The 27305-nt window shown below is 40.0% G+C and overlaps 1 protein-coding gene across 1 annotated transcript in view; it reads right to left on the bottom strand.

The window, feature by feature from the left end:
* The window catches only part of ALDH1L2 (aldehyde dehydrogenase 1 family member L2), a 56765-nt gene that overhangs the window by 16979 nt on the left and 12481 nt on the right, over positions 1 to 27305 (bottom strand). The window contains exons 3-15 of the mRNA XM_082739053.1: positions 25037 to 25271; positions 22539 to 22704; positions 20269 to 20370; positions 19965 to 20054; positions 19066 to 19200; positions 17785 to 17910; positions 17127 to 17218; positions 15227 to 15374; positions 8587 to 8706; positions 7865 to 7992; positions 6273 to 6423; positions 3535 to 3605; positions 3344 to 3449 (exon numbers count right to left, since the gene is read on the bottom strand). Coding sequence (XP_082595179.1) covers positions 3344 to 3449; positions 3535 to 3605; positions 6273 to 6423; positions 7865 to 7992; positions 8587 to 8706; positions 15227 to 15374; positions 17127 to 17218; positions 17785 to 17910; positions 19066 to 19200; positions 19965 to 20054; positions 20269 to 20370; positions 22539 to 22704; positions 25037 to 25271 — 1670 coding nt within the window. The remainder of the gene's footprint in view (positions 1 to 3343; positions 3450 to 3534; positions 3606 to 6272; positions 6424 to 7864; positions 7993 to 8586; positions 8707 to 15226; positions 15375 to 17126; positions 17219 to 17784; positions 17911 to 19065; positions 19201 to 19964; positions 20055 to 20268; positions 20371 to 22538; positions 22705 to 25036; positions 25272 to 27305) is intronic.

Raw genomic sequence — 27305 nt, 5'->3', positions numbered from 1 at the left:
AAGATATCCAACACGGTGGTTTTATATCTACTACTGTTACAGATGATCCTAGTGCGAAGTGTATATTATTTTGCCTTGATACGAAATCACGATCAGAAAAACACTTGAAAACTAACTACCCGGAATTAATGATAGTTCTTTTCAAGTAAGGACAAAAAATGTTTTTATATCATTAATAAATACAATAAAACAAATTGTTTCATTTTTATCTCAGCCCTTTTCATTTCTATTGGTTTTCTTTCATTTGGCCACTTAGTTCTCCCAACAGGACTATTGCTTTAAATGATATCTGGGAAAGCAATTAGCATTGTTGTGGGCAAGAGTAGGTCATTGCTAATGTTATTATTAGGTTTGATGAAGTGGTCAGAACCCATCAGACCTGGACCAGTGTAGGCCATGGGAAAGAGCTTCCTAATTCAGACCTTTGGACAGTCACAAGAGGACTTCGTAAGGGAAATGGATGCATAACATCATCACGTAATATTATGCAACAAAGTTAAGAGATATCTACAATAGAACAATAACAACTTTGGGCCTTTCCAGGATTAAAAGTATCATCGGGGCTCCTGGGTTAAAGCCTCTGCCTTTGGCTCGGGTCATGATCCCAGGGTCCTGGAATTGAGCCCCGCATCGGGCTCTCTGCTCAGCGGGGAGCCTGCTTCCTCCTCTCTCTCTCTCTGCCTGCCTCTCTCCCTACTTGTGATCTGTCTGTCAAATAAATAAATAAAAATCTTTTTTTACAAAAAAAAAAGTATCATCAATCATTAAACTGTCAGTTTTATTTTTTTATGTATTTTAAAATATTTTATTTATTTCACACACACACACACACACACACACACAGAGTGTGCACGAGCATGGGGGAGGGGAAGAGGCAGAGGAAGAAGCAGACTCCCTGCTGAGGAGGGAGCCTGATGTGGGGCTCCATCCCAGGACCCTGAAATCATGACCTGAGCCGAAGGCAGACACTTAACCGACTGAGCCACCAAGGCACTCTAAACTCTTCATTTTAAATTGCATGTGGTGACAGAAACTATGTGTGTCTTCGTCACTGATAGATGCTTGGCAACTAGTGCGCCCTCAATGAGTATTCTTAATTTTTGAACATAATATATAATCACTGGAGTTCTTCAATGCTTAGCACTCTCATTGGGTATCATTTAGTGATTCTCAACTCTGTCTTAGAAACAAATGTGAAGCTTTCAAGCAATACCAATGCCTGGGCTCTGACCTAGACCAATTACATCAGTGTCTCTGCCAAGAGATACCAGTATTTTTAAATAAGAACTCCAGATGATTCTAATGTGTGGCCAGGTTGAGCACCCCAAGGCTAGATTATCTGCCTCTTCTCTTCACTCTACAGGCTTCCTGCTATTTAGTGGGGAAACAGCACTTTTGTAGAAAGCTGCTGAATCGGTACCATTGCCATGGAAGGATTTGTCAATATCTATTTATTTATCTAGCTAGACTCCTGCAGAACACAGAGCAGGACATGGGCTTGATTTCAGGACCCTGAGATCATGACCTAAGCTGAAACCAAGAGTCAACACCCAACTGACTATGCCACACAGGAACTCCCCCTCCCCGGCCCGCCAACACCTTTTCTTTCCTTTTAGAGAAAGAGAAAGAGATAAGAGTGTGTGAGCAGGGGGAAGACAGTGAAAGGGAGAGAAAATCTTAAGCAAACTCCATGGCGGGGCTCAGTCTCACGACCCTGAGATCATGATCTGAGCAGAAGTCAAGAATCAGATACCCAGAGCTGACTGGGCCACCCAGGCGTCCCACAAATATATGTGTCTTCTAACTAAGTGATGGTGCTATTAGAAACATTTCCTTTAAATACACATGCATATGTGCATGATGTCATATTTATAAGGGTATTAACTATAGCATTGTTTATAATAGCAAAAGGGCAAAAAAAATCTAAATATCCATTAATTAGGGATTGGTTAAATAAAATATGGTTTAGCTATACAAGGGAATATTATAGGATATCGTTTATTTACATAATGGAAATTGTTTAATAAATAAGGAATATTTTTTTCCTTTTGCTAAGTAAGTATAGAATGCTACTATGATATTGTGTTGTAAAAACACTTAACACAACATTTACCCTCTTATCAAATTTTAAGTGTATGATATAATACTGTTAACTGCAGGCAAAACGATACACAGCAGATCTCTAGAACTTATTCTTGCATAATTGAAACTTTATACCTATTGATTGGCAATTTCCCGTATCCCCCCCCCTGTGATTTTTTAATGGGTAAAAAAATATATACATATATATATTTATTGCATATTGTATTTTTATTGCATATTATATATATAAATTGTTTGCATATACACATATTTGTATATGCATAGAGTATCTCTGGAATTACCAAAGAAACTAATAAATAATAATTAATAACATCAGTTGCCCCTGGGGAGGTAAATTGGCTGGTTGGGGAATTAAGAATAGGAGGGAGATTTTTTTTTTACCATCCACCTCTCTGTACATTTCTATTTAGAAATTTTTTAATGTATAATTATTTTTTAAAATGAAAGTTTTTCTGTCAAGTAAAACAAGATGCCTCTGGTCAGTATGACTAAGTAGCAATAACAAATGAAACTGTAATTTCTTAAGTTCTAAAAGAAGAAATATAGGAGAGGTGACAGGTAATATAACTCTTCTAGATTAGAGACCAAGTTTTCTCCAGGATGTGTGCACCTTAGAATGTGTATGAATGTTCACTGTATACAGTCAATACTCAGTCAGGTATAAGGTTGGCCAACATATGCTTTTTCTGAAAAGCTCCTGTAACATTAAAAAATTTTCTTGAGAACTCTATCATTGGAATTATTTTTATTAGTAATTATTATTTCCTTATTATCCACATGTACATATTCTTACATAGTTGCCACAATTATGTACATTCTTTTGTATCCTTTTCCCTCATCTTCCCTATCTTTAAAATACTTTTAATAATTAAAATTTGAATGCCTATATAATACTTTTTCTTTTGATGTCTCATTGTTACTCTAAATAAGTACCCAATTATTGGGCATTTGGCACTTTGCAAGAATTGAATTGGCTTGTAGAAATGCAGTGGATTTCACCAGAGCATCCTATGCTTGCTTCCCTTGTCATGGAAATTTAAATTGTGGGATACCTATGGGGTGCATTAGGCAGCTATTAAAAAAAGAACATTTAATATGAAAAGGTACCTATGATATCTTTAAAAATATCATAATATACAAGCCTGTTTGTTTTTAAAGACATAACGTTTATAAATGTGTGTCTCTGTTTTCAAGTGGATAGGTGAGGAGGAGATCCTGCCCCTGGCCCTTTGCATCTCACCTGCGCTGGCTTGAGCACTAAGGTATTGCCTGCTGCCAAGCATGCCGCGCTCTTCCACGCCAGCATCATCAGCGGATAATTCCAGGGTATGATAATGGCACAGACACTGCAGGGGTAGAAAGACAGCATCCTTAGTTGTCTCTAAACAACACAACTCACACCAGTCACCCAGGGCACTCTCCTTGTCTTACCCAAGTGGCTCCTTCTTGGTGAAGGTCAGATTGCGATTTGGACGGGCCTGGTTGATTGGAATGGTAGAACCCTAAAAAGTAAAAAAAAAAAAAAAAAGGCGGGGGGTGATTTCTATTTTACTAATTCAAATGAGTAAATCTAATCTCAAGGAATCCATTTTCTCCCCACCTGTCTTAACTTTTCTTAGCTGGTATGAAAAGGCAGTGTTTAATTTATAAGAAATACATCCACCCCAAGAAAAGGAACTGCTATTTCTTTCTGGAGGGAAGTTAGACACAAGAGAATAAACATAATTACATCTATCTATCTATCGATCTATCTATCTCCAATACTAAACATAGTTCTTTTTCTTAAGATTTTATTTATTTTTTTGAGAAAGAGAGCATAAGGTTGGGGGGAAGGGGCAGAGGGAGAGGGAAAATCAGACTCCCCGCTGAGCAGGAAGCCAGCCATGGGACTCAATGCCAGGATCCCGAGATCGTGATCTGCTGAACGCAGACACCCAGGTGACTGAGCCACCCACGTACTCCTATATACCAAACGTAACTCTAATTTAATTACCTCCATTCCTAATTTCTTGACATGGCAGAGAATGTTAACTGCCTGCCCAGTATCCATTCTTCCCTCTGTCCTTAGTAACAGAAACCCTATATTAATAATGGTAACAGCCATGTGCCCAGATAAAATTCTGTTTTACCAGTTTCCAGGGCAGACAGGGATGGCCAATGGAAGATATAAGCACAAGGCATCAGAAAGGGAACACTCTTTACAGTAGACTGACTCACTCTGACCCGTGTTCTTTTACCATAAACCCCCACACTCTCTTGGGCCTTCTTTCTGCCCAGAACATCCCTGAAATGGCTGGTAAGTGCAGCGCTTATCAGGAGACCATGACACAGCCTTGAGGGTGCTGGTCATCAGTGCTAAGGATGGTCTGGCAGGAAGAGAGGGAAACTGTGTATCATATACCAGCGCTGACTATTTGCCTTGTGCTCCTTGAAAATGAGGTAAAAACAAAGTCCTGCTTGAGTTTCTGTTACATGCAGCCAGACTTAATCCCAGCTAATTCACAACGGTAGTCTTTAAATGAAGCTATTCATTTGTTCGGCCACAGAAAAGAGTATTGCTGTTACTAATTACACGTGTCCGTCTCTTACCCGAAATCCTTGGGGTCAAGTGTGTTTTGGGATTCAGAATGGTTTGGATGATGGAAATGTAATATAACACACATATCTTACATTACATTATCTGTGATGCCCAGTAGGGTCTGGAGCAGCCCCTCATAATCCAACTATGATTATTGGGATATTTATTTAGCGAAACATATGCATATTCCCTCCAAGTGATAGATACACAAATTATCAACAGATTCATGTTGGTTCAGGTCAGTTTTTGGCAACAAATGAGTTTGAATCACCCCAAACCAATTAATGTTCAGGTTTGGAGCTCTTTGGATCTCATGATTCAGGATAAAGGATGGATCCGACCCACCACTACTAAATACTTCATATGTATGACTTTGTGACTGAAGCATCATAAAACCCATGTTCAAGTGCAAGCCTTCGTCTGTTGCAAACTTGACGCTAAGACTCACTACATAACACACAGGGTTTGTATTAGTGTGAGCATTATATGGAAGGGGAAAGTAAGGTTTAGAGAAATAAAATAACGACATTAGCTGGTAAGTGGCAAAGCTGACACTTGGACCCAGGTCTCTCTGACTCTATATAGTAACAGTGGTGACAGCAACTTGTCCAAATAAAATATTGTTTCACAGTCTTCTTAGCAGACAAAGAAGGCCAATGGGAGATATAAGCACAAGGCGGGGTGGGATTGCTTTTTAAAGTTCCTTTGTCTCTCTCTCTCCCTGCCCCACTTCCTCTTCTCTGCTGGGAGGGTGGCTGTGACCGGGTGCCACTGTGGTTATCATGAATCTATGAACAGCAGACAGGCTTCTCTTTGTTAGGAACCTTTCCTTTAACTCTTATATCCCCAGTTCTGAGGTCAAGTGTAGTTGCCACTTATCATCATACAGGTTCTATTTACTTTCTTTTTTTTTTTTTTAAGTTTTTATTTATTTATTTGACAAGAGAGGGAGATCACAAGTTGGCAGAGTGGCAGGCAGAGAGAGAGAGAGAGGAAAGCAGGCTCCCTGCTGAGCAGAGAGCCAATGCAGGGCTCCATCCCAGAACCCTGAGACCATGACCTGAGCCTAAGGCAGACGCTTAACCAACTGAGCCACCCAGGTGCCGTCCTATTTACTTTCTTACAGTAAGAAGGGAAATGAGATTGTTGTTGTACCTAAATCTTAGAAAATTATTTTTCTTATACCCAGCTGACTTAGACCATGTACGTTGGCTCTCTGGCTTCTGTTGGCATTTGAGTTTTCAATCTCTCCCTGACACTGTCTACAAGACTGTGAGATGCCTTTAGAGATGTGAAAGTATAAAAAACATCACTAAACTTTGTTTCAGAAAATATTGAGTTCAAATCCTAGGCTCTATGGTTTACTTACTAACAATGTGACCGTATACAAGTCATTCAATGTTCTCAAGCATCTGTTTCTTTACCTGCAATAAGGGATAACAGCTATCTACCTACCACAGATGATTGTTAGAAGGATGAGATGAGAAAACCCAGTAGGTGGTTCTAAAACAGTGCCTTTATGAATGGCTAAATGTTTGGCCCTTTTCCTTTTGGAATGATCTCCATGGCGACAGATAACCTTCGTGCTTACCTGAATCTTGTCACACCAGCCAGCAAAGTATCTGAATGTTTGCACAGACATTCCGATGTGAGTCTTCAGAGCCAGGGTGTAGACAGCACCTGAATCAAGGGCTTCAATGGTTGCCAACTCTTCCTGGTTCTCTTCCAGTAGGTCTGCAAGTCTGTATGGTCAGGGAAAGAAATTCATTCAACAAACACTGACTGAGCTCCTACTAGGTACTGGGCGCCCTCCTAAGGGCTGAGAAGTCAGAGGTGAACACACATGCATGAGGTCTCTGTCCTCATGGTGAATATGGTCCAGCAGGGAAGACATTAAACACATCATCTCATAAATAATTTGTTTCAAGAGTTCCAAAAAAGAAGAAGTGTGGGAAGCCTCTATCGTTTGCCCCATACACGTAGAAGTAGAACAGTGATTGAGCCACAGTAGTGCAAGCAGAATGATGACAGGAAACAGGGAATGTGGCCAGTTCGTGGATGTACAGGGAGATGTTAGCGAGTACAACCCATGAGAATCCACGAACACGAGGATTTCTGGCTGGTACGGGAATGTTTCCGGCACTAAGCGATGAGGACAAGGTAGATAAATACATGGGGTGAATTAGAGACACCACAACAGATTTCTGTTAGGTGCCTAGATTCTGGGGCAAGATAAGTCAAGGATTGTCTAATGGCTCTGAAAGAGTCAAAATTCATCCTTTGTGCTCCCCTCAACCACTGGTTTTCTTTTCATCCTTCAGTGGTTCTCTGAGTTGTTCCTTTTGGACCATTCTAAAGTTGGGCTCAAAAGCCCCCTCCCTCAGTGTTTCTTCCAGATCCTACTAAGGTCAGCGATTTGGCTCTGGGTAAGGAGAAAAGTGAGTTTATGCTCGCATCTAATTAATGTTGGCATACTCGGTTACTGATTTATAATATGCTTTTCAGGCCTTAGTATTTTTCCTTCTCACTGCTACTCCCTACAGGTCAAGCAGATTTGAAATTTGTCTTTGGAAACAACAAAAGTGCTACATATTCCCTGTTTGCTGTTCTGTATCCAGCCTCCACACCGCTCTGTGACTGGGAGGATGACCTTTATAGATTCCATCCCCTGGATCCCATGCTCTGTCACTGGGCTTGACCAATGAGAAGCCAGTGGGCAGTATCCTCAGGGAGAGAAAGTAATCCGTGATTCCATTCCTCAGCTCCCTCACAGATAGGTTGTGGTTCAGCCGCTGCTAGGTCCCTCCACCAAAAACCACTGGAGTGTGGTCTTCCACAGCTACGGATCTTGCCAGATTCCAGCAATAGCCCCTTCCTCTGTCCCAGACCTTAGAGTACGAATAGCTTCCCCCGTTGCTGCCCCTAACTGGGTGCTTCATTACCCCTCGAACTTGCCCATATCTTTTAAATGGTTCCTTACTGAACTTTTCTGCCCACTGGAACTCTGACTGTTACAAACAATAACACAAAAATCAGGAACTCACATATATGGAACTTTATATGATGTGTGTAACAGAAGGCATATAGTAAGTACATATGAGAATATTTGGGTGAAACTTAAAAAATCTTGGCAATGTTAGCTAATATTCCAAGATAGCAGATCTGTGTTTTTAAAAACCACACCTGTACATCAATCTTCCTCTTTCTCTTGCATTCATTCTTCCCCATTCACCTTTTTCAAAGGCATCTTTTGCGGCTGCTACAGCTTTATCAACATCCACCAAAGAAGCATAGGCTACTTTGCATATTGTCTGTTTCAAGATAAAAATGGAGTAATAAGCCATTTATTTAGAGATATATAAATATGCCTCTTAGAATTAATAACATATTAATAGGAAAAATAGGGTGTTACTTATAAAATCCAAAGAATTAATGACAGAAAATCAATACACTCAGTAATATAGTAAAGACAAAATCTAACATGGAAATTGTTAGCCTGAAATTTGGGACTCCTCATGTCACACTACACTGTGGAAAGGCACATTTAGGAAGACTACGTCTATTTCTTCTGGTGCTTAGGGAAGCTGAATTTCTTGCCACGAGCTTGCGGAGTCTGAGAACCTTTTTTCTGCATATAGTTTTATTGAGGGTGGGCCTCTGATGTGTCTAGGTATAGTTATCTGTCTAAATTCAGCATAAATAGTCACTCAATAAAATAGGTTATTATAGCTAGCAACCAGTACCAGAATTGAAGAGTCGAAAGAAATAAACAGAGAGCATTTAGAGTAAGTGCTCAGAGAGGCAAAGTGATAGGATAAAGTAACTTCTTAATCTATCAATTTTACAACTGCATAAATTAAAAATTCATGACCAGTGGTCACTGCACACACTAAGGAATTACTCACAGATCCATCTGTTGGGTTGATAGTATCATAGGTCTTTCCGTCCTCAGCATCTGTGAACTGTCCATTTATGAAACACTGATACGGCATTTTCACTGTCATTTCATTGACCTCCTTTGAAACCTAAGATGGAGAATTATATTCATAGATTCAGTGGATTTCTCTGCTTAACCATTTGATGCCAAATAGCAATAAAGTTTACTCACTAATGCAGCAGATGTTATGTCGATAGGATTTTAGTTCCTACACTCCAGAAGAGACAAGCATATGTAAGATTTGGGCCTCACGATGCTCAGATTGGCCACTGAGCCTGGAGGCTACCATCTCTGATGACCAAACTGCCCTAGGTTCAGCCTTAAAAATACCGCAAATTTTCTTCCTTACGCAAATGAGAGAACTCAAAAGACCTCCAGATAATGGAAACATCACCATCTAGTGGCCACATCTATGGAGCACAGCTATTGCTTTCATTTGAATCCTTGAAATTGCCTTTGTGGATTAAGTTTCCTTTTAGAATGGGCACCCGTTTTAAGTTTTGTTTCCTTAAGTTCTTCTTCATTTTTCACTTTCTCTCTCTCTTACAAATGTGTTGGCTTAATTCTATTTTTGACCATTCCCTAACTACTATGAGCTTCAGTTTTTTCAACTGTGCAAAAGGGAGGGGTGCCTGGGTGGCTCAGTGGACTAAGGAACTGACTTTGATTTTGGCTCAGGTCATGATCTCAGGACTGTGAGATCAAGCCCGGTGGGTACCCCACTGAGCAGGGAATCAGCTTGAGATTCTCCCTATCTTCCCCCAACCTGCACGTGTGCACTTTCTCTCTCTCTCTCTCTCTCTGTTCTCTCTCTAAAATAAATAAATAAAATCTTCAAAAAAATTAAAAGGGGATAATGCTACCTACTACATACATTTATGAGGAATAACTGAAAAAACATGTAAAAGAGCTTTATTAGAATAAAATTTCATAATGCAAAAAATGTCATAAACAGTCAATATAGTGATTTTCAAACAATTTCACGTAGAGAAATTGAGAATACTTAAAGAAGAAATAAAAAAAAACAAGATGGTATCTACTCTTATCCCACAGATAAGAAATATTTCTGTGAAAAATTTCCATTGTGTTTATATAGGATATAATGAAGGAATCTTCATCTGACTTGATGCGTCTAGTCTCTGCATATAGTTCACTTCTGTAAAGTCATCATTCTGGAACTATGTTAAGGGTCTTACATGTATTGTCTTTATTTTTTTTTTTTTAAGATTTTATTTATTTATTTGGTAGAGAGGGACAGAGAGAGCAAGCACGAGTGGGAGAGTGGCCAGCAGAGGGGGAGAGAGAAGCAGGCTTCCCATAGAGCAAGGAGCCCAACTTGATCCCAAGACGCTGGGATCAGGATCCGAGCTGAAGACAGATGCTTAACTGACTGAGCCACCCAGGCGCCCCTTACATATATTATCTAATTTGATTCTCCCAACTACTCTGTGAGGTAGATATTACTATTTTCATATCCAATATGAGGAAACCAAGGCTTAGAGAAGTGAAGTGACTTGCCACAGTTCCCACGGCTGGTAAGCAATGCTGCATGGATTCAATGTTAGGTGGGTCTGACAACAAATTCATGTTCCTAACCAGAGGATGCTCAACTGCTTCCCAAATTTACCTAAATTTTATTAAAAACACATGGGTGAATTATTTCTGGAATAGTAGACTACGGACTACTAAAAATCTGCTCCTTCATAAAAGCCACAAGAACATAGAAATTATTGTCAAAATCATGTTTCTTAAGGCTCTGGAAATTAACCAAAAGCCTGAAAGAATACATTTATTCAAGAAAAACAGCTGAATCTCTGTAAGCTCAGTGAGTTCTATGGTGTATTAATTGCCCTACTCTTTCCTATCTCTCTTGACAGCTCCACAGTAACTTGAAAACCAAAATCCTTACAACCACAGTGGCTATGAAAACCAGCAGTCTGTTAGTCACCAGAGGGGGACAAGTGGTGCCCAGAAGCTCCCCAGAGGTCTTATCTCCACAGAGCTTTCCAATGTCAAGCTCTATATTCCATGTTTGTCTTTATGTGACCTGACCCAGAGCTTGCTCTACACAAACTACCTGAGTCCTTCAGTAAAGGCTCAGAGACTTACCAGTTCCAGAAATTTAAGGAAATTGATGTCTGATTATTAGCTGATGACTAAGTTAGCACTAAGTAGAGACTCTGGTGGCAGCAAACAACAAAGGATACAGGCTTTACAGAATTAGTCTGAGAAAGTCCCTAAACAAAGAAAAGGCAAAAACAATAATCCCTGGGAAAGGAGGGGTCTTATTTCCAGAGTTGCCACATTCTGTTATTTAAAATGGCTGGTTTTTGACAAAAGATCGCAAGATACATGAAGAAACATGAAAGAATAAAGAGTGGCCAATACATAGGACAGACAACAGCCAATAGAAACCATTCTGGAAAAGACCTAGATGCTGGATTTATCAGAGAAACATTTTAAATAAGTTTTTACAAATATGTTCATATAACAAAAGGAAACTATGTCTAAAAAATTAAAGGAATGTGAAAGAACAATGACTCACCAAAATAGAGAATATCAATACAATAAAGAGATAAGAATTCTTAAAAAAAAAGAACCAAAGAGAAATGCTGGAGCTGGAAAGTGCAATAACTAACTTTTTAAAAAAAATTCACTATAGGGGCTCAGCAGTAGATTCAAGCAAGCGGAACAAAGAACTAGCAAACTGGACAATAGGTTGATAGAGATTATCTAGTCTGAAAACAGGAAGACAAAAGAAGGCCTATGGGACACCACTGAATGTACCAACACATGCGTAAAGGGAGTTCCAGAAGGAGAGGAGAGGAGGACAGAGGCAGGAAGAATATTTGAAGAAATAATGAATGAAAATGTTCCAACTTTGATGAAGGACATTAAGCCATACATCTAAGAAGTTCAGGCAGGATAAACTCAAAGAGATCCATTTTAGAAACATAATGAAATGGTCAAACACCAAAGATAATGATGGAATCTTGAAAGGAGCAGGAGAGAAGCAACTTGTCACATAAAATGGATCCTTAATAAAATTAACAGATGACTAATGCTCAGAAACCATGGAGGCCAGAAGACAATATAATGGCATATCCAAAGTGCTGAAAGAAAAAGACTGCCAACCAACAATTCCATATACAGCAAAAACAGCCTTCAAAAACAAAGGAGAAATTAAGTTACTCCCAAATGAACAAAGACTGAGAGAATTCACTGCTAACACACTGCTCTTCAGAAAGTTCTAGAAGGGGTCTTTCAGGCTAACATGAAAGGTACTTGAATCCACATGAAGAAATAGAGCACACTGATAAAAGGAAATATATGTCAGTATACACGTATTTTTGTTTTTAACTCTTCTCCTATCTGGTTTAAAAGACAACTGCATAAAGCAATAATTATAAAACTATGTTGGTGGCCTTCCAATGTATGGAGATGTAATTTGTATGGCAATAGTATCACAAATGCGGGGATAGGGAGCAGAACTAAATTACAACAAAGTTTTTCTTTACTATTGTTATTAGGTTGACCTTAATCTAAACTGGAAATGTTTTAAACAAAAATGTTCCTTATACTCCTCAAGGCAACCACTAAGAAACTAACTAACAAAATATAGTAAAAGAAACAATAAGGGATTAAAATGGCATACTAGACTCTCTTTAATACGATCAAAATGGAGGGAAAGAAAAATAGAGGAGCAAAAAGGGCAAGACAAGACGTACACCAGCCTCCCCTCAGAGACACTGAAGGTTCAGTTCCAGACTATTGCAATAAAGAGAATATTGCAATAAAGTGAGTCAAATGAATTTATTGGTTTCCCAGTGCATATAAAAGCCATGGTTACACTATACTGTAGTTTATTAGGTATGTAATAGCATATGTCTAAAAAATCAATGTCTATGCTTTCATTCAAAATACTTTAGTGGGACGCCTGTGTGGCTCAGTTGGTTAGGCAGCTGCCTTCGGCTCAGGTCATGATCCCAGCATCCTGGGATCGAGTCCCACATTGGGCTCCTTGCTCGGCGGGGAGCCTGCTTCTCCCTCTGCCTCTGCCTGCCATTCTGTCTGCCTGTGCTCGCTCTCTCCCCCTCTCTCTCTCTGATAAATAAATAAAATCTTAAAAAAATAATACTTTAGCAATAGGGGCACCCGGGTGTCTTAGTCAGTTAACCGTCTGCCTCTGACTTAGGTCATGATCTTAGGGTCCTGGGATTGAGCCCCACATGGGGCTCGCTGCTCCCTCTCCCTCTGTTGTTCCCCTGCTTGGGCTCTCTTGCTCTCTCTCTCTCAAATAAATTAAATAAATAAGAAAGTATGCAAATAAGCAAGTACACAAATAAATAAATAACCTGTTTAAAAAGTACTTTATCGGGGCGCCGGGTGGCTCAGCGGGTTAAAGCCTCTGCCTTCAGCTCAGATCATGATCCCAGAGTCCTGCGATCAAGCCCCACATTGGGCTCTCTGCTCAGTGGGGAGCCTGTTCCCCCACCCCCCGCCTGCCTCTCTGCCTACTTGTGATCTCTGTCAAATAAATAAATAAAATCTTTTAAAAAAATACTTTATCAACTATACTTCAATTAAAAAATATTTTATTACAAAAAAAGTAACCACCACCTGAACTTTCAGTGGGTCATGATCACTGATCACAGATTAACACTGATGGCAAACTCTAACAAATATAATAGCAAATGAAAACGTTCGAAATATTGTGGGAATTACCAGAATGTGATACAGAGATAAGGCATGAGCAAATGCTGTTGGAAAGAGGGTACCAGTAGAGTTACTCAATGTACGGCTGGCACAAGCATTTAATTTGTGGAAAATGTACTACCTGTGAAGCACAGTAAAGCAAAAAGCAATAAAGCAAGGTATTTGTAGTGGCAGTGGAAAAGAATAGATAAATTCACCTTAATCAAATAAAAAACTTTTGTGTGTCAAAGGACACTGACAAAAAAGTGAAAAAAATAAAAGCCCACAGAATGGGAGAAAATATTTACAAATCATATACCTGTTTAAGCTCTAGTATCCAAAATATACAAAAGCCCCTTACAACTCAACATTAAACATACACAATCAAAAATCCCAATTCGAAAATGAGTAAAGGATTTAGATGGACATTTTCCCAAAGAGGATATACAAATGACCAATAAGCACGTGAAAAGGGGCATTTCATTAGTCATCAGGGAAATGTAAGTGAAAGCTACGATGAGATGCCATTTCATACCTACAGCTAAAATATGAAAGGCAGACCACAGCAAATATTGGCAAGGCCATGGATCAATTAGAACCTTTCTATATTGCTAGTGGGATTGTGAAACAGTGTAGCCACTGTGGCAAAGAGCTTGGTAGTTCCCCCAACAGTTAAACAGAGTTACCATATGACTCATCAGCTGTACTCCAAGGTATACACCCCAGGGAACAGAAAACAAGTATTCACACAAAAACTTACACATGAATTTTCATAGCAGCATTATTTATAATAGGCAAACATGAAAACAACCCAAATGTCCATTCAATGAGAGATGGATAAACAACATGTGGTATATCCATACCACGGAATACTATCCGGCCAGAAGAAGGAGTGATGTACACAGCACCCATGACAACATAGATGAACCTTGACCACATGGTGCTCAAGTAAAAGGAGCCAATCACAAATTATGTGATTCCATGTATAGGAAATATCTACAAGAGGCAAATCCATGGAGACAAAAAGGAGATTAGTGGTTTCTGGGGGTCAGGGGTAGCGGGGAGAGAACAGATGATGACAATCAGTGGATTCAGGGTTCCTTTATGGGGTGATACAAATTTTCCATAATCAGATAGCTGTGATGAACCTGAACCACTGAACTATACATTGTAAAGGATGAATTTGGGGGAGCCTGGATGGCTCAGTTGGCCTACTCTTGATTTCAGTTCAGGCCATGATCTCGGGGTCCTGGGATTGAGCTCCGGGTCAGGCTCTGTACTCTGTGGGGTGTCTGCTTGAGCTTCTCTCTCTCCCTCCCCCTATACCCTCCCCCTGCTCGCTCACTCTCTTTTTCTCTAAAATAAATATTTGAAAAAATTCAAGGGTGAGGGCGCCTGGGTGGCTCAGTGGGTTAAAGCCCCTGCCTTTGGCTCAGGTCATGAGCTCGGGGTCCTGGGATCGAGCCCTGCATTGGGTTCTCTACTCAGCAGGGAGTCTGCTTCCCCCTCTCTCTCTCTGCCTCTCTCTCTGCCTACTTGTTATCTCTCTCTCTGTCAAATAGATAAATAAAATCTTTTTTAAAAAAGATCACAAGTAGGCAGAGAAGCAGGCAGAGAGAGAGGAGGAAGCAGGCAGAAAGTCCTGATGCAGGGCTCGATCCCAGGACCCCGGGATCATGACCTGAGCCGAAGGCAGGGGCTTTACCCCACTGAGCCACCCAGGTGCCCCAATAAATAAAATCTTTAAAAAAAAAAATTCAAGGGTGAATTTTACAGTGTCTGAATTTTATCTCAATAAAACACCTATCTCAAAAAGATCACACATGTAAAAACAAATGAACAAAAGGCATAGCCTTTCCTTATAGCTTTTGAGTCTTAGTGATGGAGATTTCAGGCAGCGTGGAGAAGCTTACATAATCCACCACTAGCTCCACTTCTTGGTCTTCTCCTCTCAGTTTCCTCACAACTTTTTGGATGAAGTCTGCAAACTTGGTGGCCATGTAGACATCTTCGTTCTGTAGCTGAAGCCCACCACACTTCTGTCTGATCTCTTCAACCAGCCTTAAAGTTAAGAAGCAACTCACATTACTTACAATTTTAAAAGGGTTTAGGGGAACCATATTATTACGTTTGTCAAGTTGCTTTGAGATAAGATCTGTCACGTGTGTTTTTATAGCCTATGAGATCATCCATGATAATACCTGGAGAAATTGGGTAAGACTGGGAGAATTAAATTAAAAAACTGTCTTGAAGGACAGTGGCTATTTTTTTTTTAACTTTTTATATGGCTAAAACGAAAAGAAACCAAGGCAAAAACATTTTACCTATCGCAAGCAAGATTATAAGGGGCACATAAAATCCGTTCCTTTTGTTTCAAACGTAAGCAAGGAATGAGAAATAAAAGTCCCTCACTGTAAAGATTATGAAACAAAAGTCATATTGTATAATATTGTCTCTAGATCGTGTATAAGAATGAAACAAACATGTCCTTGTATTACATGGTTAGTGTAGCTACTAAGTAGAATCATGCACTAGGTCAAGATAATTTTTGAAGTCTCTTCCAACCCTTTGAATTTTTGCTGTTCATTTTTCAAATTATTGCTGCAATTTGCCATTTGTGAAATAGCACTGGTATGCTAGATGCAAGACAGAAAGACCACCATGGTTGTTGCTCAGTTATTTTTTCTGCAAAAGAGGTGCTTTGGCAGTTCAAGATAATAGTATCAGGCGATTATTCAGATACTCAAGTGGAAAATGGGCAATTTGTACAGGAGCATCTTGCTGGTGAAAAATATATAGTGTTGAAATCTTTAGTTGAGAAATTAGAAGTTTTAGGAAACTGATGAACCATAGCTGAGAAATTTATAATTTGAGGAGCCAAAGCTCTTGACTTTGATAATACTGTTTGCTCTGGAGGTGACTATTTGGATTAGTAGAATAAAAATTCCATGAATGAAGAAATTTTTCCTATTCATGACTGTCTGTATTCTCAGGGCAAAAACTATTTCTGATATGTAGTACATACTAAATGAATTTTTTGAAATAAGTGAGTGAATAAGCAAATAAACAGAATGACCATCAAGAACACTCACTTTTTTTTTTTTTTTAACATCAGGAGTGGCATTCTTTAGCTTATTAAATTAATGAATGGCCATAGTGTGGCCCTCAATGAAAAAAATACCTCTGAGAGACTCTCCGCTATTAGGATCCTCACACACTTACTTATTTTTTTTTTTTTAACCATAAAATAGAGCCTTCTGGGACTCTAGCTCTTTCAACTTGCCATAAACCTCTGTAGAGAAATTTTAACTACAGGTTAATTATTCTTCCTCTTGCAAGTATCCTGACGGTCCTTATTCTAGATATATCTTACTGGGTAATTCTGGGGTATAGGGGAAAAAAAGGATATTGGAGGAAGCATAATCGATGTTGGGTCTCCTTGTGAATCAGACTATGTAGGTAATTCCTGATAAATGTTCTCATCCAGAACTTCCCATTCCAATGCTGTATGGGATGAAAATCAGCTAAGAAACGTGAGGACAGATTTTAAAAAGAAACCAACAATTACAAGCATTGGTTTTCTAGGTATATAGGATATATGAAAACAACTTCTGGCTAGCAACAAAGAGGAAGGAGCAAATATATGTGTTTGACCATGGAAACAAACAATCCAAAAAGGATGAAGAAAAGAGAAACAGAGTATAATGGTTATGGTACAGTGATAACATCTAGAACAAAGGATTGGATTTGAGTTTCAAAGTCAAAGTCAAAATCCCTAGGGGAGGGGTGTAGTCAATAGAGTGACTGTTTTACCTGACAACATCCATTGAGCTCGCTCCAGATTTAAAGAAGTCTGTTGAGTCTTCAATAACAGGGACATTGCTTAAAATTCCAGCCCAGATGACCTATACAGCAAGGATAATTTTAATGAAGGATGTGCCATGAAGAACACAGAGGCAGAGACTGGTCAGGTCCTCAACCAAACCTACTTTTTTTCATCTTGGATACATGGCTTAACTACATTTTTCAGCATCTCTTCAAGTTAGATGCAGCCGTATGACCAACTTCAAGCCAATGAATATGAGCGGAAGTAAACTTGACTCCTAGTCTTGACCCATGAAAAACCTCCACGCAATTCTAGTGTGCTCTTTTGCCCTTCTTAGCTGTCTGGGAAGTAGATGACCTGTATGGTGACCTTGAAGATAGCAGAGCTTGGGTCCCCGAATGATTCCACTCCTAATCCTTACATTCCAGCTTTACCCTTCAGCCCCATGTCGACCTGAAACTGCCTTACAACATTTTGTGAATGAGAAATAAATTTGCCTACAAATTTTGGAGTCGACTTCCTACTGCAGCTACTACAAAAAAGAGGCAAGACAGCGTGGGCTCACTATTCTGAAGACCGAGGGTTCAGTTACATAACTGCTGCAGTTTCAAGGTGAGAGCAACATTAAAGACATCACATGTTCACCTTGATGGTCCCTGCCACCTTCACCTCTTCGGGGGTAAGTTCTACCACGGATGTCTCCCCGGCTGAAAAGTACTGAGAAGCAGGAATCATTCTTCCATCTTCAAACTGCAGATTTCTCACCATCAGCTACAAAATAGCAACACAACAAGCCAAAGGATGGAAGATTAGGACAATTCAAAAGTGAGGTCGGTGAGAGAAGGAGTGTCACATATTTTAGGAATACAAAGATCAGCGTATTTGGCAAATACAAAAATGTGGATTGAAAGCACTCACCATTATGTGTAAAAGGACAGAAGTGGTATTTTACTAATGACAGCAAAAAGGAGCAAGTGAAATCTAGGGGTAGATATATATCTCGAAATGGATAATTAGCTTCTGACAAAATGGACACTTGGATATATATATTTAGACTAAAGCCCGTTATAACTCCTCTTCCTCCTCCCACTACTACAACGATCCGTTCTCCTTCTCTTATGGTCATCCTCTGCTGCAGGCACAGTGCTATAGGTATGTGCATACGTAGGTGTCTTATTTAATCACATAAACCCTGGTGGAAGCAGGTACCATTATTATCCCCATGTTCCTGATAAGGAAATGGAGGCTCAATGAGGTTAAGGAATTTGCCCAATGAGGTTAAGGAATTTGCCCAATGCCACACAGCTAGTTAGTCACAGAGCTGGGGTTACAACCCAGGACTAGCTGGACTGTGCAGCCTACCATTTTAATTATTGATCAGGCCTGCACACTACCAGAATATATGTGCAAGCTGCAAATTCCCCTTTGCTTTCTTCACTGAAGCCAAGAGCCCCTGCTCCCAAGCACAGGCAGTGTGAGGGGGTACCTGCATGAGGGGCAAGGCAAGGAGCCTCTGAAGAGTCCCATATCCATCCTATTTATCCTACCAGACTCTAGTGATAAGGCAGACCTATGAGACCACACTCTGTTTTATAGACCGGGAAATGAAGACTCAGAGGGGAGAAGCACCCTCCCCTCAACTGGTAAGTGGCAGAGGAAGGGTTCTCATCATGTTTCTTGACTAAATTCCAAGCTCTTTCTACTATATCACAAAACAGACCATGCACATCCTTGAGGCATATCCCGGGGAGCCTCGTTCTCATCCTGGCACCCTGAGCTGCCTCAGAAACAGAGCACAGATATCTCGAGCTCCCCCATATTGCACTGTGAAACCAGATTATCTTGTGAAAGATACTCCCTTAGCAGCTGGGGTTATAGAAGGAAACCAAAAACGTTACTTTGTAGGTGACCGTATTGAACACTCACTGCTTTTCCATCATTACCAAAAAGAACAAGTCCATTTTTGGTAACAAGACCAGGCTTCTTGGCACCTTTAATTTCCAGTGGTTCTCCAGGAGGGACAGAGCTTTTCAATAATGATGAGCCATAGAACGTGACCATCTAAGAGAGAGACCAAACCCAGACTGTGAGAGGAGGGAGTTACACCTACAGACAGGGGCGTGTGCCAGCTGCACATCTTGTAAGCAACCTCAAGCTGGGATTATCATTTATGATAAAATTGGAATACCTCAATGTGGGGAATGGTATCAAGCATCTGTAGGGATGACACAATTAAGAGATAATCTATGAAGATATTACTGAAGAGATCCGGATGACTTTTATCATCTATTCACATTGATTCAAAGGTGAATGAGACAAAGAGTTCTCGCAGACTTCAGAGCCTGAAGCAAGGGTTTTCAGAGTGGTGTGAAGGTGGTGCTGCGGAGTCAGCGAGAGCAGATATGGGGACCAACACTGGACTGTTCCCGTTCAGTGCAATTACTGGTGGGAAATACAGGGTGGTCTATGGGTCAGTTAGTGGAAACAGGACTGGATTCAGACTAACCAAGAGAATGTGATGCTAATTGATTTGTGATTATAATTCTATGACAATTAGCTATCACTTATTAAGCACTATGATAGTTAACATTTATTGAGTACTTATACAGAGACTAAGTACTTCAGTGAATTAATATGCATTGACCCATTTAGTTTTCACAGTGACCTATAACCAATACAAGAGTATTAGTTAGTCCCATTTACAATAAGGAAACCCGATGGGTAAGTAACCTGCCCCAGGTTACCTAGCAAAAGTGGGTCTATGTGTAATACCTTTTAGAAAGGTAACACACACACACACACACAATTGGTCCCCTAGAACGTACCTGTCCATTTATCTCTGTCCAAGCTCCAGGGACTTTATCATGACCTCGGATCCAGTTATGTAAAACTTCAGCTGACTGATCCCAAGAAATCTAGGATAGCAAAAAGCACAGGCTGTACTCCTAATGCTATGAATGTCAAAAGTAATAGAAACATTTCTCCCCGTCAGTGGTCAAGTAGGGTTGGGGCAGAATAGAACAGGGAGACTTGGAGATCTACCTTTCGGCCAGGAAATGGTACATTGGGAACTACTTAAAAGTAAAGAGCCAAGAACATTAAGGTGTGTTATTGAGTTGATATAAATACCTCAGCATTTTCCTTTTTCTGGATACCTTCATATGTTGCCCCTTCTTCCAGCTGGGGAATCCGAGGAGCTTTCCCATCAGCTATGAGTTGGACAGCTTCCACCTAAAGTCAAAAACATGATCTGTGTCGCAGCCCAGTGGTCAATAATGACATTGTTTGTTTAATTGAACCTTATGCTAAATAGAATTGCTACATTTAAATCTGTCCAGGGGCTCCTGGTTGGCTTAGACAGAAAAGCATGCGACTCTTGATCTCAGGGTTGTGAGTTCAAGACCCACACTGGGTGTAGAGATTACTTAAATAAATAAAACTTTAATAAATAAGTAAGTAAATAAATCAATCTGTCCAGAGAATCAGACTATGACAATAACTACCTTTTCTTCAGTTCCATCTGTGTCCCAGGCAATGTGGTAGCTACTTTATATAAAATATCCTTTGCAGACATCACACCAATCCTGCCAGGTGGATATAATTATTCCAACGTTACAGATGAGGAAACTGATTCTTAGAAAAGTGAAGCAACTAGCTCAAGATCACAGAGGTAGCTACTGGGTGTCAGAAGAAGAGTCTGCATCCGAGTTTACCTACTGCCAGTACTGAGTTATTACTCTCAAAAATGACTCCCTTGTTGAAACAAATTTCAACTTCTCCTTGGTGACCTAGTGGGAATTTCAGTAATCGGATTGTAAGGTAAGGCTGTGTGAGTGATTTCTACTCATCAAGATGATTCTAGAAAGTGATGCATTGTTATATTCAAATAATTTGACTTGCTTTCTAGCTCAGGACACCTGGAATGACAAAACAGTTAAAATCTATGCATGAGTTTAATTGCCTTTGGGATGTGTCCTGAACTCTTTCTGTGCCAGATTCCTGTTTGCCTTGAGATGAGAGCCTCTTTCTTTCATGGGGAGGCCTACGTGCACTTGAATTCTCGGATCTCTCAGTGTTTACAGCTGCTGACCAACCTCTCCAAGAGCTTAAGGGCGACCTAAGCACAGGGCCAGTTCATAGCTCCTTCAATCACCCACTTCAGCCTGTGATATCATCAGATGCATAATCTGGGCTTGAGCAAATGCCACTGAACACACATAATGTGATTTTGACTGTCATGATAATTTCTGAGCACCTACCATGTGCCGAGTGCTTTACACAAATGCTACTTAATCTCTCAGCAGCCCTTATAAGTTGGATAGTATCCACAGAAGGAAACCATGATAATTTCTAAGCACCTACCATGTGCCGAGTGCTTTACACAAATGCTACTTAATCTCTCAGCAGCCCTTATAAGTTGGGTAGTATCCACAGAAGGAAGCCAAGTGACTTGTCTGTTGTCATAGAGCAGATAAGCAGTAGAATGAGAACTCTGATCTTTTTCTGGCATCAAAGCCTTACTCTCAAAACCTTTAAATGACGCAAAACAGACGGCTCTCCTCTCTCCAGAATCAATAGCTGCTGATTTATACCATCTTAGCATCTAACTCCGTGTGGCTACTTCTTCCATATCCAATTCAGAAAACATTAAATGACACTGAAATTATCTTTCCATATTTTTACAGGCTAAAAATATATTTTTACTTTGTGGTGCACATGCTTTGAGGTTTTGCCCAGAGCACATCTGAATAAAAAAAAAAAATTAAAGCAATGCCAAATTTCACCCTGTTATGCAGACTGAGTTCAAATACTTTTGAAGCCCAAAGTCCACAGCAAAATTTCTTGAGATTCTGTACACTTCTTTACTATTAGTTAATACAAACAGGGTTGGCAATTCAAGTATTTGGCAAAAGAAATGAACCAGTTTCACTATCGGTTCATTTCAAGAAATAAACCAACTTCATCCATCTGATCACTGTTCTCAGAAAAACAAGCTTCACAGGCTAAGACATTTTTTTTTAAGATTTTATTTATTTATTTGACACAGTGAGATCACAAGCAGCAGAGAGGCAGGCAGAGAGAGAGAGAGATGAGGAAGCAGGCTCCCTGCCAAGCAGAGAGCCTGATGGGGGACTTGATCCCAGGACCCTGAGATCATGACCTGAGCTGAAGGCAGAGGCTTCAGCCACTGAGCCACCCAGGCGCCCCAGGCTAAGAAATTTTAATGTTTGGATTTCCACCCTAAATATACCATCCTATTGGCAAATATAAAATCTAATTTTGTTTTCAGTTTTATACTTTTTGTCAAAATCAACATGAAAAAATTCTCAATAATAGAAAAATATTTCTAAAATGTTAAAGCTTTGCTAAATTCTTCTGGATGGTGTAAATATACTAACCATGGCCTTGATTCCTTCAGGAAAAAGAAACCGATTATAAAGGGCATCCACTGTATCGTTGGGTTCGACGTCACATGACCTCTGAAGAAGGATGGGTCCTGTGTCTAAACCATCATCAGCCCAGAAAACAGAAAACCCAGCTTTCTTATCTCCCATAATTAGAGTCCTGTGAAAAGAAGAGCTTCAACTTACAATGGTGATTTAACGTATCATAAAGTGATGAATTAGTGATATTAAAGTGCAAGGGAGTGGGGACATCTGGGTATCTCAGTGAGCTACGTGGCCGACTCTTGATTTTAGCTCAGGTCATGATCTCAGGGTCGGGAGACTGAGTGCCTTGTCGGGCTCACCGAGCTTGGAACCTGCTTGAGATTTTCCTCTCACCCTCTCCCTCTGCTCCTTCCCCCAACTTCCAACTCCCCACTCCCCAAGCTCTTGTGTGCTCTCTCTCCCTCTCTCTCCTAAAAAAAATAAATAAATAAAGTGCCAAGTAGTTCTAGTGGCAAGTAGACAGTGAGGGAACTACTGTGAGAAATGAGCAGTATAGTCAAGAGATGTCAGTATTCATAAAAAGCACTACTTGATGGCACCGCTATTTTATACATAGCTATAGTCTTTCTTGTTAATACACACTAACGACTTGTAGTCTACTCAAAAGGGCACTAGGATCTGTCATTACTGCCACTCATTATCTTCCAGTTGTCAGCTTTCTGCTGTGGCATCAAGCAACTTTGCCCACCTGGGACCAATTCCTACATTGTACTTGACCTTATGTTAGGCAGAATGAGATAATGGAAGATAAAAGGGAGGATGCTCAGTGGAGGAGAACTTATTGGTTCTCATAACTATTTATCTAGGTTATGTCATTTGGATGTAAGTCAGAGCTAGAATTAGCTCTAGATTGTCTAGGTAAATTATAGTAAAAGATGGTTGAATTAGTCTTTGTATATTATGTTCTTTGTATTCATGCTTTATAAAGCTTTGCCGAGGGGTGCCTGGGTAGCTCAGTCGGTTGAGCATCTGATTTCGGTTTTTGGAAATCAGCCCCAGGTAGAGGGCTCAGTGCTCAGCCAGGAGTCTGCTTGAGATCTGAGGTCCTCTCTCTTGTCTCTCCCTTCTCCTGTTCCTCTCTTTCCCCTCTGCCGCCTCCTTCCCCACCCTCAAGGGTATATGCACACACACACTCTCTCTCAAACAAATAAATAAGTAAATAAATAAAATCTTGGGGGGAAAAAAGCTTAGCCTAAGAGAAAATGTTGCCCCATAAGAGCTTATAATACAAACAATGAGCTGAATATGTAGACATATCAGATAAAAGCATATCAGAGGCTCAGGTAGTATCAAGAGAGTATGAAGTAATACATCATAAATGCTCATGACCTAAATAACTTTTAAATCTTGGAGCTACTAATCTAGCAAGACCTATTAATCAATCACTCTTCTCAGAAATATTGAGGAATTTATTGGCATTATGTTATCAAGAGGCTTGAAAACATTCATATATTTTGTTCTTTGTTTGTTTTAGATTTTATTTATTTATTTGAGCGAGAAAGTGTGTGTGAGAGAGAGAGTATGAGCAGGGGGGAGGGGAAGAGGAAGAGGGAGAAGCAGGCTCCCCTCTGAGCAAGGAGCCAGATGTGGGGCTCGATACCAGGACCCTGGGATCATGACCTGAGCCAAAGGCAGACACTTAAATGACTGAGCCACCCAGGTGCCCCCAAAACATTCATACACTTTGATCCAGTTGCTCTGCATGTGGAAACAATGCGAAATGAGAAAAAAAAAATACAAGCTTAAGTGCAAAGAAACCCATACAGTACCATTACAGGGGCAAAAAAGAAATTGATTCATGCCAAATACAATGAAATGTCATTCACCACATTTAAACTAAGTGTAATTTTCTGCCCATTTAACAACTGGACACTGAGCGATATCAGGGTGATGTATAGGAAAAGGAGAGAAGGTCGAAAAGCGTACCTGTGGTATTTAGGACTTACAGTGTACCTGCAGCAATAAAAACGTTAGACCATAGTCCCTTCCCTCAAGAACCTTAAAGTTGAAGAGGAGAAGAGAGAACGAAGAAGAGAATTTCAGGTAGCTCGGCATTCCTTGAAATGTACTTGAGATGCTCTAGGCAAAAAAAGTTCTAAGGTCAAATAAGTTTGGGAGCACTGTGTACTCAGATTCCCTCTTGGAGATTATGATGCTCTCACTACAGCACATCTAAAAGGTTCTCAGAAGTCCCGTGATCAAGAAATCCAGCATAAACCAAACCTGTCTGAATTACCTAGCTATCTCTAATGGAGTCAGTACTCCACAGACTGACCTTGAAAATGCTGTCTAGCCCACGGAATACTGCTAAGTCTCAGGGGGAGTTCATGCAGGAGTAGCAATCAGGCAGGGCCTCACAATTGCTCAAGCATACCCTACATTAAAAACAGAAAGATTAAAAGCCATAGAAATATGCCTATCTTCTCTATAATTAAGAAAATTCTCACCAGTTGATAGCAGAGGCTCCTCTGTGCCTGGGAAGGATGGAAGGGTGATATATGATAGAACCGTGCTTCGGGCTGTCAATTATATCCATGGGGATAAACTGTGTGCAGAAGGGTAGCACGTTGAGCTCAGCACCCACAGATTTGTAGGCTTCTGCCACCTCCCTGATGGTCTTGCCCTTGACTCTCCATCTGGGGAACTTGAAAACAGGGGTCCCATCTTTCTCTGCAGCTAGAGCTGGGCATGAAAGATAAAGTTATTTTTATTAAAATAAAAAATGGCCATGAGTTAATATGGCTATGGATTCACACATTACAGTTTTGCAGCTTCGAGAAACATTTACAAATAAAACATGGTGAAGGGCAATTTAGATTGAGATCAGAATTTGACCTGTTAGAATTTTATCATGATCCATCCATTTTCCTAATGTGACTTTTATCTATAGATTTGAGGCATAATATATTCATGCTCAGAAGTTTGTAGCTAGATAACATTTTAAAATTTTAACTGAAGCTTTTTTGTTTTATAGGGAAAAAATTATACTTTTATTACAGATATAGCCATATAAAGAATATTGTTAGATTTGGAGCCAAGTGCTGGCACATGAGCATTCGGATTCTGGCACAGATGGAAAACCATGAGCCCCTTCCCAAGCCTATTTCCTAGAGGGAAGTCTCCTTTAACACAAGGCAAACTATAGATCCGAACACATTCTCCCTGCCAAACAGATAGATGCCAAAAAATAAAGAGAGAAAGTTTTTGAGCTGAGCTGGCCTTGTCTAGTTCCTTCTCCCAAATTCACCAATGAGATAAGTTAGTGGACAAAAGAAGCCAAGAATGGAGAATACATGCTCCTTGTGAGGGTTTTGCCATACTGGAGAAGGTCCAAGGCTCTTTCCCACAAAAAAATGTCCTTTCCAAAAGAAGGGCTCCATCTGCCTCTGTGTGGAAAAGGAATGGCCCTCCCAAGTGCAGACAGCACTAGCTCATTTTTTTCCGCAATAAGATATCACTTGTACTAACTATATACCTTATGTATATGAAGCATATATATTTATTTTTCTACCAACAACACAAAGCAAGTATATTTTAGGCAATTTTTAAGAACTTTAAGTAAGGCTTTTTTTTTTTTTTAAAGAATTTATTAATTTATTTGACAGAGAGAAAGATCACAAGTAGGTGGAGAGTCAGGCAGAGAGAGAGGAGGAAGCAGGCTCCCGCTGAGCAAAGAGCCCGATGCGGGGCTCGATCCCAGGACACTGAGATCATGACCCGAGCCGAAGGCAGCGGCTTAATCCACTGAGCCACCCAGGCGCCCCTAAGTAAGGCTTTTTAATGTGTATTTTTGGGCTCCCTTTCCTTTCTCCCCCACTGGATCATCAAGCTTCACTGACTTTAGATGGGATGATGGCTCCACTAGAAAGCCTAAATTCCAAAATCTAATCTGAATTCCAAAAAATCTAAATTCCAAAATTCCTAAATCTCTACTAGAAGGCTTAAATTCCAAATCCTCAATGAGTCCTGAAGGAATCTGGCCATCATGCCAATGCCTTGATCAATTCTCTTGGAAGAATGGGAGAGACCAGAAAAATAATGTGTACAAAATGTGAATGTTTATAAAATGTTAAAAAATATATAAACAACTCATTTTCAGATGATAAGAAAATGAATAAATGGTAAAAAAAAAAAGATGAAATTGGGAGAAAATTGTGCAAGTTTAGACTGGAAAAAAAATGGGTTGAGAAACTTAGAGGTCTTTGTTTTAAAAATCTACGCCACTGAGATAGGCTTGCAGCATTCACCTTCCATACTGATTTGTGGCTGCCCCAGGGCTACTTTTGGCTATTCTAGTTGACTATTCTGACAACAAGAAGAGTTAATCACTGTCATTTTGACCCCTTTTCATCAATTAGGCACAGGGCTGAGCACACTATATATGTTATTTCAACTAATCTGTGTAAGATGGGTGTTGTTGAACTAAGGTTAGTGAGTTTTAGTAGCTTGCCCATCATCATGTAGCAAGTAAGTGGCAGAGGCAGAATTAGTTCCTTGACTCCCAAATAAACACTGTTAACTATGGTGTACCACATCCCAGGCTGCTCTACAAGACATATTGGTATTTTTTTCTTACCTATGTTATTGCCAGCAGTCAGATGGCCATGACCAATGGAAAGGAGGTCCCAGCCCTGGGACCAGACACTAGGGAAAGTTAATTTCCCCGGACATCCTTTGGAAGGAACTTTATGAGTCACATGCTTGCATTTCTTCTGA

The sequence above is a fragment of the Mustela nivalis genome, assembly GCF_964662115.1.
Source record: "Mustela nivalis genome assembly, chromosome: 7".
In the NCBI taxonomy this organism is placed as follows: Eukaryota; Metazoa; Chordata; class Mammalia; order Carnivora; family Mustelidae; genus Mustela; species Mustela nivalis.
The sequence above is the reverse complement of the archived record's forward strand: the minus strand, read 5'-3'. Positions and strand labels throughout refer to the sequence as shown.